Source organism: Chiloscyllium punctatum, chromosome 21, assembly GCF_047496795.1.
Source record: "Chiloscyllium punctatum isolate Juve2018m chromosome 21, sChiPun1.3, whole genome shotgun sequence".
NCBI classification, from domain to species: domain Eukaryota; kingdom Metazoa; phylum Chordata; class Chondrichthyes; order Orectolobiformes; family Hemiscylliidae; genus Chiloscyllium; species Chiloscyllium punctatum.
Genome location: NC_092759.1, coordinates 14,841,027 through 14,853,650, shown reverse-complemented (window position 1 = coordinate 14,853,650; position 12,624 = coordinate 14,841,027). Strand labels below are relative to the sequence as shown.

General features: G+C 49.6%; 1 protein-coding gene across 1 annotated transcript in view; it reads left to right on the top strand.

Moving 5' to 3' along the window:
• Window positions 1-12,624, top strand: part of LOC140492585 (solute carrier family 2, facilitated glucose transporter member 4-like) — a 156,315-nt gene that overhangs the window by 22,663 nt on the left and 121,028 nt on the right. The window contains exons 3-5 of the mRNA XM_072591567.1: window positions 5,870-6,045; window positions 10,265-10,389; window positions 10,515-10,630. Of these exons, the coding sequence (XP_072447668.1) occupies window positions 5,870-6,045; window positions 10,265-10,389; window positions 10,515-10,630 (417 nt within the window). The remainder of the gene's footprint in view (window positions 1-5,869; window positions 6,046-10,264; window positions 10,390-10,514; window positions 10,631-12,624) is intronic.

Below are 12,624 nucleotides of genomic sequence, written 5' to 3'. Positions count from 1 at the left end.
GAAAGAGAGGTGGGGGAAGACAGATTGTCAGGAAAAAGCAGGGAAAGGGGAGAGTTGGGAATGGGCAGAGAACGGGACAGTGTGTGGAAAAGGGATGGGAAGGGTGGAGAGAGCAGAGAAAGAAAGAGAAAGCGAAGGTGACGAAAGATAGAGAGGCAGTGAGAGCAAGAAACAAGTGGGGAGAGAAGAAAAAAAACAGAGGGGAGAGAGAGAGAAACGATAAGGCCGAGGGGGAGGCGCAATGTGTGACAGTGAAACAAAGGGGGGAGAAATAAAATGGACAAGAAACAGCGAGACTGGAGCAGCAGACATAGCGAGATCGTGGGATGGAAGCAGGGAGCGAGAGATTCCAAACAGACAGGTGGCAAGATGGGAGCAGGGAGAGATCATGAAAGATCAAGGGAGTGAGCAAGGCAAAAAGAACAGCAAAAGTAGTGAGAGGGGAGAGCAAAAAATGTCAAAACGAAGAGGGAGCATGGGAGATAGATAGAGAGAGAGAGAGGAGAAGGGAGCAGGAGTGTTGCACTGAACTGCTGGACAGGGCTGAGCTAACCATCAGCTACAGGACCCAAGCCAGGACAAAGTGAGGGAGCAGCAGCCGTGAGCAGGAATGCACGATGGACAGGGATGTGAGTCCGCATTTGGCCTTGATGGTAGGAAGCAGCTACTGGGGGCTGGGGCTGTGGGCCAGTCAGCAAGGTTCACAAACCTGACCACGAGGTGGTGGGAGATAGAGTCCTGGGCTTTTCCAATGGGGGCCCTCATCAGCTTCAATAGGTTAAAGGAGATTGCTGCTCATTTGGAATTTTACCTTGCTTCGGTCACTCACCACCTGCCCTCCTTGCGATGGGGCACCCATCAGAGGAGCTCTCCAGTCTCCATTGCCAAGTGGAGCTTGTGAGCATTGATCACCTAGTCCTGCTTCTGGGTATCAATCCCCCACAGCTTAACAGGCACAGCAACACAGGCAGGCAGGTAGGTACAGGCACAGCAACACAGGCAGGCAGGTAGGTACAGGGACAGCAACACAGGCAGGCAGGTAGGTACAGGCACAGCAACACAGGCAGGCGGGTAGGTACAGGCACAGCAACACAGGCAGGCAGGTAGGTACAGGGACAGCAACACAGGCTGACAGGTAGGTACAGGGACAGCAACAAGGCAGACAGGTAGGTACAGGCACAGCAACACAGGCAGGCAGGTAGGTACAGGGACAGCAACACAGGCAGACAGGTAGGTACAGGGACAGCAACACAGGCAGGCAGGTAGGTACAGGGACAGCAACACAGGCAGGCAGGTAGGTACAGGGACAGTAACAAAGGCAGACAGGTAGGTACGGGCACAGCAACACAGGCTGACAGGTAGGTACAGAGACAGTAACACAGGCAGACAGGTAGGTACAGGGACAGCAACAAGGCAGACAGGTAGGTACAGGCACAGCAACACAGGCAGGCAGGTAGGTACAGGGACAGCAACACAGGCAGACAGGTAGGTACAGGGACAGCAACACAGGCAGACAGGTAGGTACAGGCACAACAACACAGGCAGGCAGGTAGGTACAGGCACAGCAACACAGGCTGACAGGTAGGTACAGGCACAGCAACACAGGCTGACAGGTAGGTACAGGGACAGCAACACAGGCTGACAGGTAGGTACAGGCACAGCACAAAGACACTCACACAGACAGACAGATGCACCAGCACAGGTAGACACACAGCTGCAGACGTGGTACACACACATCCACAGTTAGCCAAGCAGACATAGACACAGCACGTACTGATGCACCAACACAGACACACAGATATAGGCGCAGTACACATGCACACACACACACTCACACACACACAAAGACAAACTGAGAGTGTGGTGCTGGAAAAGCACAGCCGGTCAGGCAGCATCCGTGGAGCAGGCGAATCGACGTTTCGGGCAAGAGCCCTTCATCAGGAATGATTTTCTGCTTCTCGAATGCTGCCTGACCTGCTGTGCTTTTCCAGCAACACACTCTCGACTCTGATCTCCAGCATCTGCAGTCCTCAATCTCTCCTAGAAACAGAAAAACCGACATAGACACACACATACACACACTGAAACAGGCAGACCAAGACAGACGCAGCACACAGAGACATATTGACACAAACAGATGCATAGATACAGACACTACACACACAGGCACACACACACTGTCAAACAGACAAACCAACACACACACACACACACAGGCAGACTGAAACAGACGCAACACACATAGTCACAGACAGGCAGTTACAGACTCATCACAAAAATACTCACACAGACACAGAAACAAAATACAAATTCACTGACACAGATAGACACATAGATACAGACACAATATACACTCACACAAACAAACGCCCCAACACAGACTGACAAATACATACAGACACAACACACTCACAGACAAAAAGATACACATGTAGATATACAGGTATGGCATGCAGACACTCACACAAACACAGATATACGCAGACACCACACACACATGCAGTTTAATGTGCACACACACAAACAGAGATGCACACATAAACAGGTGCACACACAGAAACACTGAGACATGGACAGACACATCCCTTGTTGAGTGCACCGAAACACAGGGACAGACATTTACATCCACCCGCGCACACCCTGAAGCATGTGCATGTGCACATACAGACACATGTAGGCACAAACACGGAAACACATGGATCTGCAAGGTACAAGTCAGGAGTAGGATGTAATATTCCTCACTTGCCTGGACGGGGCAGTTCTGACAGCACCCAAGCAGCTCGATACCATCCTGGGGCAAAGGAGCCACCCCTCGCCGGGTTGATTGGCATCAAATCCACAAGCATTCCACTCCCTCCACCACCGACACTCAGTAGCAGCAGTGTCTACCATCTCCAACATGCACTACAGAAAGATCCTTAGACAGCACCTTCCAAAGCCAAGATTACTACCAACCAGAGCAGCAGATAGATGGGAACATCACCTCACGCAAGATCCCTTGGCAAGCCACTCAGCATCCCTGACTTGGATATATATCACTGTTTATTCACTGTCACTGGGTCAAAATCCTGGAATTCCCTCCCTGAGGGCATTGTGTGTATCTCCTGATAGCACACAGACCACAACAAACGACTCCAGGCCATAAATACTGGTCTAACGGACAATGCCCACATCCCATTGATGAATAACAAAAAGTGCAGAAATACGCACGTGCTCACAGAGACATCGAAACACACTGAGGGAGAAAGTCTGACACATACACACGCTGTGAAAAGCGCATTCATGCTGCAGCACAGACACAGACAAACACGCACCCTGACACACAGTCAGACATCACATCACACCAGGTTACAGTCCAACAGGCTTACTTGAAATCACAAGCTTTCAGAGCATTCGCCTGATGAAGGGGCAGCACTCTGAAAGCTTGTGATTTCAAATAAACCTATTGGATTATAACTTGGTGTCAGGTGACTTCTGACCTTGTCCACCCCAGTCCAACACCAGCCCCACCTCTACATCAATCTGAAACACAAACACGCTCTGAAACACACATACAGGCAGACAGGCCCACACTCTGATTCACACAGCTCCACACACTCTGAAACATACACACAAATATATATATCGATATGTACACACACACACACACACACAGAAACACACAGATTCACTCGAACATGTACACAAGCACAAAAACACACAGGCATCACATGCATGGAAGTATACACACTCATGTAGACAGAGATACACACACAGAGACAGAAACACACATGGAGACATAAACATGAGCACACACAGACACAGACACACACGCACACACACACACTCACTCACACACACACACACACACACACACAGAAACATACATGGAGACACAGAATGAACACACACACACACTAACACAGAAACATACACACAGAAACACGCACACAGAAACATACATGGAGACACAAATTGAACACACACACACAAAAACACACACACACACATGTACCCACACAGCTAATATAACTAAAATACACACACAAGGGAGTGACTTTAACTCTGTCGGATGACGTCGCCATTGGTTATAGCTGTAAATTGGAAAGGAGTTATTGGAAACAAAACCTTGCCTAATTTCTCCTCAGCCAGGTCTAACTTTGGAGGGTCTGATCACAAGAGGGCTGACGAAACGTGGACCGTCTCAGAGTGTGTGGGGACAGAGGGAGGGGGATGGGGTGGAGGCTGGCAGACAGCTGCTGGCCTCTCTGACAGCACAGGCCCCTCAGAGTGCAGCGTTCCTCCCAGCCTCCCGACTAAAAATAAACAGCGCCGGGAATCAAATGTCCCGCAGCCTCGTGACGGAGAGGGATAAAGCTGCTGAAGAATTTCCCCGGTGCTCACATGCACCAGGCAGAGGCTGGAGAGAGAGTCAGAAAGCTGGCCAAGGATTCCTTCAGCTTTAGACTGAAGGGTTCCCGGTTCAAATCCCCAGTCCACAGGCTTCAACACCAGAGGTCAAGCAGGCAGGGTGGAGGGGGGGGGGAGGGTGCTGTGACAGTTCAAGGAGCAGACAATGAGCACTGACCTTGACAGCAAGGTCCCTGTAACCTTGACAGAGTTTCTCATACAAGGCTGGCACTCCCAGTCCGAGTACTGAGGGAGTGCAGCCCTGTCAGAGTTGCGTTGGGCTCTCAGCCGGAACATTAAACCGTGGAAGCGCCCCCAGGCCGAGAAAGATCCCACAACCACTACAACACAAACAGGAAGATGCAAGTCTAGTGGTCCTGTCATGGATCTGAAAGATAGCATCCCTACAGTGCCCAGGTGGCTTCTCCGAAGAACATCCCACCCAGATTCCTCCTCCCCACCCCCTATAACCACACATTTCCTGTGGCTAACCCACCCCCATCAGCCAGTGGGAGGAAAATGGCGTACTCAGAGGGGACCCGAGCAGACAGTGGTCTGAGGGCAGAAGCGAGCCCTGGTCCCTGGTATTGTGAAGCAGTGTTGCTAACCACTGTACCACACTCAGGCTCGCTGTCTGGAGGAGCTTGTTGTGCACCAACAGGTACAGCCACCCCAACCAAACAGTGACCACCCGCCTCAATACGGTCCCTTTGCTTGCGAGAAGCTTTGGGATGATGTGTGGCAGCAGTAAGGTGCTACGGGAATGCAGATTTCTTTCTTTAAAAGCCGGGGTGGGGTTGTGGGAGGGGGTGTTGACTCCAGTGGGATGTGAGGAGCTGAGGCTGCCTGGGTGAGTGCAGCTCCAAGAAACCTCAAAACAGCCCCCCCCGCATGATTGGCACCACATCCGCAAACATTTGCTCCCTCCACCGCGGGCATTCAGTAACCATCAACAAGACGCTCTGCAGAAACTCCCCAAAAATCCTCTGACAGCACTTGTCAAACCGACAACCACTTCCATCTTGAAAGACAAGGGCAGCAGATACATGGGAGAAGCAAGTACCCCTCCAAGCCACTCCCCATCCTGACACCCGTTCCCTCGGTGTCGCTGGGTCACAACCCAGGAGCTCCCTCCTAAAGCCATTCAGGGTCAAGCTGTACTGCAGCGGTACAAGAAAGCAGCTCAGCGCCACCTTCAGGGGCAATTAGGGATGGGTAATAAAGACTGGGCAAGCCCGCGATGTCCACCTCCAATCGGTGGGGCCAACGGGAGGGGCTGAAGGTGCCCACCTCTCCCCCAGGCTGTTGAGGAGAGGGAGATGGGCTGGTGGCACCATGGAGGTGGGGGGAGTGTAATTGTGAGCTGGGCACGTGCCCTTCCCCATTGTGGGCAGGGGGTGGCAGTGGAACATGAAGGCACAAACTGAAAAATTCATCGTTGTCTCTGTTCCTTGCTCATTCGTGCCTGTTTTGGCCACAGATCATCGAACAAAGCTACAATGAGACATGGATGCGGAGACAGACGGGAGGGGAACAGCCACAGCCCATTGACCAGGCCACCCTCACCACCCTCTGGTCCCTGTCTGTCGCCATATTCTCGATTGGAGGGATGGTCTCCTCTTTCCTGTTGGGGACCCTGGCCGAGTGGCTGGGCAGGTAAGGCTGAGGGAGCGGGCTAGGAATGCGTGGGATTCGGGAGAAGAGAGGGATTTCTGGTCTTGGATTGGCTGCCTCAGGAATATCATCTGTGACAGAATCCCCCATCATCCTCAATGTGACCAGGGATCGAGTGTTTAAGTTGGCCTCAGGATCTCTGGACTGGAGCGAGGATGGGTGCAGTTCATTCGGAGGGGGTGTGTGGCCCAAATTTCCCCAGTGAGGCCGAGAGGATCCCAGAAGGATAGGGCTTCTTCCTAACGCAAGATCACTCTGACCAGGTTAGGAATCCACTCCAACCAACGCGATTATTAAACAGTCAAATGGATCCCATCTCACAGGGTGCCTCTACACTTTGACACCTCTATCCGTGATAAAGAGAAACTCACAAAAGGGGGCACCAAATATTGTCACATTGAAGGAAAATCCATAGTCTTAGGTGAAGGCCTCACCACACAACCACCTCACACTCACCCACAAACTAAGGGAACACGATAAACACTCAACCCCAAACTCAGGGAGCGCTGTGTAAACACTCAATCCCAAACTCAGGGAGCGCTGTGTAAACACTCAATCCCAAACTCAGGGAATCGGTAAACACGCAACCCCAAACTCAGGGAGTTCTGTGTGAACACTCAATTCCAAACTGAGGGAGCTCTGTCTAAACACTCAATCCTAAACTCAGTGAGCTGTGTAAACACTCATTCCCAAAGTCAAGGAGCTCTGTGTAAACACTCATTCCCAAACTCAGGGAGCTGTGTAAACACTCATTCGCAAACTCAGGGAGCTCTGTGTAAACACTCATTCCCAAACTCAAGGAGCTCTGTGTAAACACTCAATCCCAAACTAGGGAGCTCTGTGTAAACACTCATTCGCAAACTCAGGAAGCTCTGTGTAAATACTCAATCCCAAACTCAGGGAGCGCTGTGTAAACACTCAATCCCAAACTCAGGGAGCGGTGTGTAAACACTCAATCCCAAACTCAGGGAATCGGTAAACACGCAACCCCAAACTCAGGGAGTTCTGTGTGAACACTCAATTCCAAACTGAGGGAGCTCTGTCTAAACACTCAATCCCAAACTGAGGGAGCTCTGTCTAAACACTCAATCCTAAACTCAGTGAGCTGTGTAAACACTCATTCGCAAACTCAGGGAGCTCTGTGTAAACACTCAATCCCAAACTCAGGGAGCTGTGTAAACACTCATTCCCAAAGTCAAGGAGCTCTGTGTAAACACTCATTCCCAAACTCAGGGAGCTGTGTAAACACTCATTCGCAAACTCAGGGAGCTCTGTGTAAACACTCATTCCCAAACTCAAGGAGCTTTGTGTAAACACTCATTCCCAAACTCAGGGAGCTGTGTAAACACTCATTCGCAAACTCAGCGAGCTCTGTGTAAACACTCAATCCCAAACTCAGCGAGCTCTGTGGAAACACTCAATCCCAAAATCAGGGAGCTCTGTGTAAACACTCATTCCCACCTCAGGCTGCTGTGCAAACACTCAATCCCAAACTCAGGGAGCTCTGTGTAAACACTCATTCCCAAACTCGGGGAGCTGTGTAAACACTCATTCCGAAACTCAGGGAGCTCTGTGTAAACACTCAATCCCAAACTCAGGGAGCTCTTTAAACACTCAATCCCAAACTCAGGGAGCTCTGTGTAAACACTCAATCCCAAACTCAGGGAGCGGTGTGTAAACACTCAATCCCAAACTCAGGGAGCTCTGTGTAAACACTCAATCCCAAATTCAGGGAGCTCTGTGTAAATACTCAATCCCAAACTCAGGGAGCTCTGTGTAAACACTCAATCCCAAACTCAGGGAGCGCTGTGTAAACACTCAATCCCAAACTCAGGGAGCTCTGTGTAATCACTCATTCGCAAACTCAGGGAGCTCTGTGTAAACACTCAATCCCAAACTCAGGGAGCTGTGTAAACACTCATTCCCAAAGTCAAGGAGCTCTGTGTAAACACTCATTCCCAAACTCAGGGAGCTGTGTAAACACTCATTCGCAAACTCAGGGAGCTCTGTGTAAACACTGATTCCCAAACTCAAGGAGCTCTGTGTAAACACTCATTCCCAAACTCAGGGAGCTGTGTAAACACTCATTCGCAAACTCAGCGAGCTCTGTGTAAACACTCAATCCCAAACTCAGCGAGCTCTGTGGAAACACTCAATCCCAAACTCAGGGAGCTCTGTGTAAACACTCATTCCCACCTCAGGCTGCTGTGCAAACACTCAATCCCAAACTCAGGGAGCTCTGTGTAAACACTCAATCCCAAACTCAGGGAGCTCTGTGTAAACACTCATTCCCAAACTCGGGGAGCTGTGTAAACACTCATTCCGAAACTCAGGGAGCTCTGTGTAAACACTCAATCCCAAACTCAGGGAGCTCTGTGTAAACACTCAATCCCAAACTCAGGGAGCTGTGTGTAAACACTCAATCCCAAACTCAGGGAGCGGTGTGTAAACACTCAATCCCAAACTCAGGGAGCTCTGTGTAAACACTCAATCCCAAACTCAGGGAGCTCTGTGTAAATACTCAATCCCAAACTCAGGGAGCTCTGTGTAAACACTCTGTCCCAACCTAAGGGAGCTGTATGTAAACACTTAATCCCAAACTCAGAAAGCTGTGTAAACACTCAATCCCAAACTCAGGGAGCTCTGTGTAAACACTCAATCCCAAACTCAGGGAGCTCTGTGTAAACACTCAATCCCAAACTCAGGGAGCTCTGTGTAAACACTCATTCCCAAACTCAGGGAGCTCTGTGTAAACACTCAATCCCAAACTCAGGGAGCTCTGTGTAAACACTCATTCCCAAACTCAGGCTGCTGTGCAAACAAGGTAAAAATAATGACTGCAGATGTTGAAAACCAAATACTGGATTCGTGGTGCTGGAAGAACACAGCAGTTCAGGCAGCATCCGAGGAGCAGCGAAATCGACGTTTCGGGCAAAAGCTCTTCATCAGTAATGAAGGCAGTGAGCCTGAAGCGTGGAGAGATAAACACTCAATCCCAAACTCAGGAAGCTGTGTAAACACTCAATCCCAAACTCAGGGATTCTGTAAACACTCAATCCCAAACTCAGGGAGCTCTGTGTAAACACTCATTCCCAAACTCAGGATTCTGTAAACACTCAATCCCAAACTCAGGGAACTCTGTGTAAACACTCATTCCCAAACTCAGGGAGCTGTGTAAATACTCAATCCCAAACTCAGGGAGCTCTGTCTAAACACTCAATCCCAAACACAGGGATTCTGTAAACACTCAATCCCAAACTCAGGGAGCTCTGTGTAAACACTCAATCCCAAACTCAGGGAGCTCAGTGTAAATACTCAATCCCAAACTCAGGGAGCTGTGTAAATCCTCAATCCCAAACTCAGGGAGCTCTGTGTAAACACTCAATCCCAAACTCAGGGAGCTGTGTAAACACTCAATCCCAAACTCGAGAAGAGCTGTGTAAACACTCAATCCCAAACTCAGAAAGCTATGTGTAAACACTCAATCCCAAATTCAGGGAGCTCTGTGTAAATACTCAATCCCAAACTCAGGGAGCTGTGTAAATCCTCCATCCCAAACTCAGGGAGCTCTGTGTAAACACTCAATCCCAAACTCAGGGAGCTGTGTAAACACTCAATCCCAAACTCAGGGAGTTCTGTGTAAGCACTCAATCCCAAACTCAGGGAGCTGTGTAAACACTCAGTCCCAAACTCAGGGAGCTGTGTGTAAACACTCAATCCCAAACTCAAGGAGCTCTGTGTAAACACTCAATCCCAAACTCAGGGATTCTGTAAACACTCAATCCCAAACTCAGGGAGCTGTGTAAACACTCAATCCCAAACTCAGGGAGCTCTGTGTAAACACTTAATCCCAAACTCGAGGAGATCTGTGTAAACACTCAATCCCAAACTCGAGGAGATCTGTGTAAACACTCAATCCCAAACCCAGGGAGCTGTGTAAACACTCAATCCCAAACTCAGGGAGCTGTGTAAACACTTAATCCCAATCTCAGGGAGCTCTGTGTAAACACTCAGTCCCAAACTCAGAGAGCTCTGTGTAAACACTCAGTCCCAAACTCAGAGAGCTCTGTGTAAACACTCAATCCCAAACTCAGGGAGCTCTGTACTGAAGCACAGTCCACTTCATACATGTCCTCTCCAGTGAATAACCAGCATTTGCGTCAGTGAATCGTTTTGATTTTCCCTTTCCCTTTTAATTCAGGAAGAAGGCCATGCTGGTGAACAACATTCTCGCTGTGACTGGAGGCATTCTCATGGGCTTGTCTCGGTACTGCCAATCCTACGAGATGTTAATCCTCGGTCGGTTCGTGATTGGAGCTTATTGTGGTGAGGTCCTCTCAGAATTCTGTGTTTGGTTTACCCTGCACCCCTGTCCCCTCTTCACATGGGCTTTACCAGCCCCGTTCTTGATAGGTTCATCCCATTAGTTACAAGGTTCTTTTATCCGGCAGGTATCTCCTCTGGTTTAGTTCCGATGTACGTGGGAGAAATTTCGCCCACGAGACTACGAGGGACACTGGGCACGTTACACCAATTGGCGATTGTGTCAGGCATCCTTATCGCTCAAGTAAGGCATGGGAAGCATACGATTCAAGGCAGAAACCCTGCCGATGCTGGAAATCTGACAGCAACACTGAGCGTGCTGGAGAAACTCAACAGGCCTGTGGAGAGAGAAACAGAGTCAGTGCTTCGCAGCCAGTGTGACTTTGTCAGAACTAAGACGTGGCTTGGAAAAATGATTTCTTTTACACTTCGAGCAAAGGTGGAGGAGGGGAGAGTGGAACACATGGTGTGAGGCCCAGTGTAAAAGGGAAATTTTGTCACTTGTGGTGGGTGAGAAATAGAGATGTAAAATTCATGTTTGGAAGTGGGGGCAATGCATCCTCTCTATTGAGTGAGAAGGAAACAAGGCCAGGCGGTACTGCGGGTGGAAGGTGAAAGATAGATGTCATGTCGTCAGACATTCACTTTGTGGAATGCACAGCCGAGTCTGAGAAGTTGGAACAGAGCATAAGCAATTGAAACAAAATGGGGGTAAAGAATGTAACTAGATTGGAGGAAGAAAAGAGAAGGTTGACTGGATTAGTACCAGAGATGAGGGTCTTCCCTCATGCAAAGCAGTTTAGATTTGATTCCCTACAGTATGGAAACAGGCCCTTCGGCCTAACAAGTCCACACCGACCCTCCGAAGAGTAATCCACCCCTACACTGCATTTACCCCTGACTAAATGAATCTACTACTATGGGCAATTTAGCATGGCCAACTCACATAACCTGCACATCTTTGGATTATCGGAGGAAACCCGCACAGACACAGGGAGAATTTGCAAACTCCACACAGACAGACACCCAAGGCTGGAATTGAACCTGGGTCCCTGGTGCTGTGAGGCAGCAGTGCTAACCACTGAGCCACCAATTCATCCTAGACTCTGTGGAGTTTAGAAGGCTGAGAGGAGATCTTATTGAGGTGTACAAGATGCTGAAGAGGATTGACAAAGTAGGTGTGGAGAAGATGGTTCATCATGTGGCCCAGTCTAGTACAGAAGGTCACAGCGTTAGGATAAGGGGTGGCAGAGATGACGAGCAATTACTGCCGCCAAAGGGTCACGGATCTCTGGAATTGTAGTGCAGTGGATGCTGGGACATTGAGTAAACTTAAGCAGGAGACAGATTTTTAATTAGTTACAGGTGGAAGGGTGATGGAGCTTGGGCAGGAAGGTGTAGTTGAGTCCAGGATTCGATCAGCCATGACTGAATTGAGTGGTGGGATAGGCTCAAGCCTGAAGGGCCTCCTCCTGTTCCGCGTTCTGGCATCAGTGGGAACTGAGGTCTTGTTCCTCGAGTTTGTGTTGTCCTTCATTGGATCATTGCTGTCGGCCCAGGCTGGACATGTTAACATGGGAGCAAAATGGTATTGTGACAGGGCAAGCAACTGGGAAGTCAGGGTCAATGCGATGGACAGAGTGGAGGTATTCTGCAAAGCAGTCACTGAGTCTGAGTGTGGTCCCTCCGATGTAAAGGAGAGTGCAGTGTTAGACGCTTGCTTGCATTTAGCTCAGTTGGCTGGATTGCTGGTTTACAGAGCAGTGGGATGCCAACAGCATGGGTTCAATTCCCATTGGTGCTTTGTGGTTACCATGAAGGGCTCAAATTCTTCCTTTGCCTGAGGTCTGGTGGCCCTCAGGTTAAATCACCACCAGGTTGTTTCTCTCTAATGAGAGAGCAGCCTTTGTGGCCTGGTAAGACTATGGTGACACAACGACAACATTTGAGAGTGACTTTGACAATGGACCTTCCTACCGTCTGTCAGCATTCCCTTCCTCCATGTTGTAGCGATATAAATAAAGCGTTTTGCAACACCTCTCTGAATCCTCTGAAGAGGACTCTTACCAGACTCAAAACATTAACTCCATTTCTCACTCCACGGATACTGCTGGACCTGTCGAGTTCCTCCAGCATTCTCTGGGTTCGTTTACGGGTAAGCCTGGGGCTGAGCAGGGAAACTGTGTGCAAAGGGAACAGGACACACCAAACTGATTCCTGGAATGGCTGGAACTGACT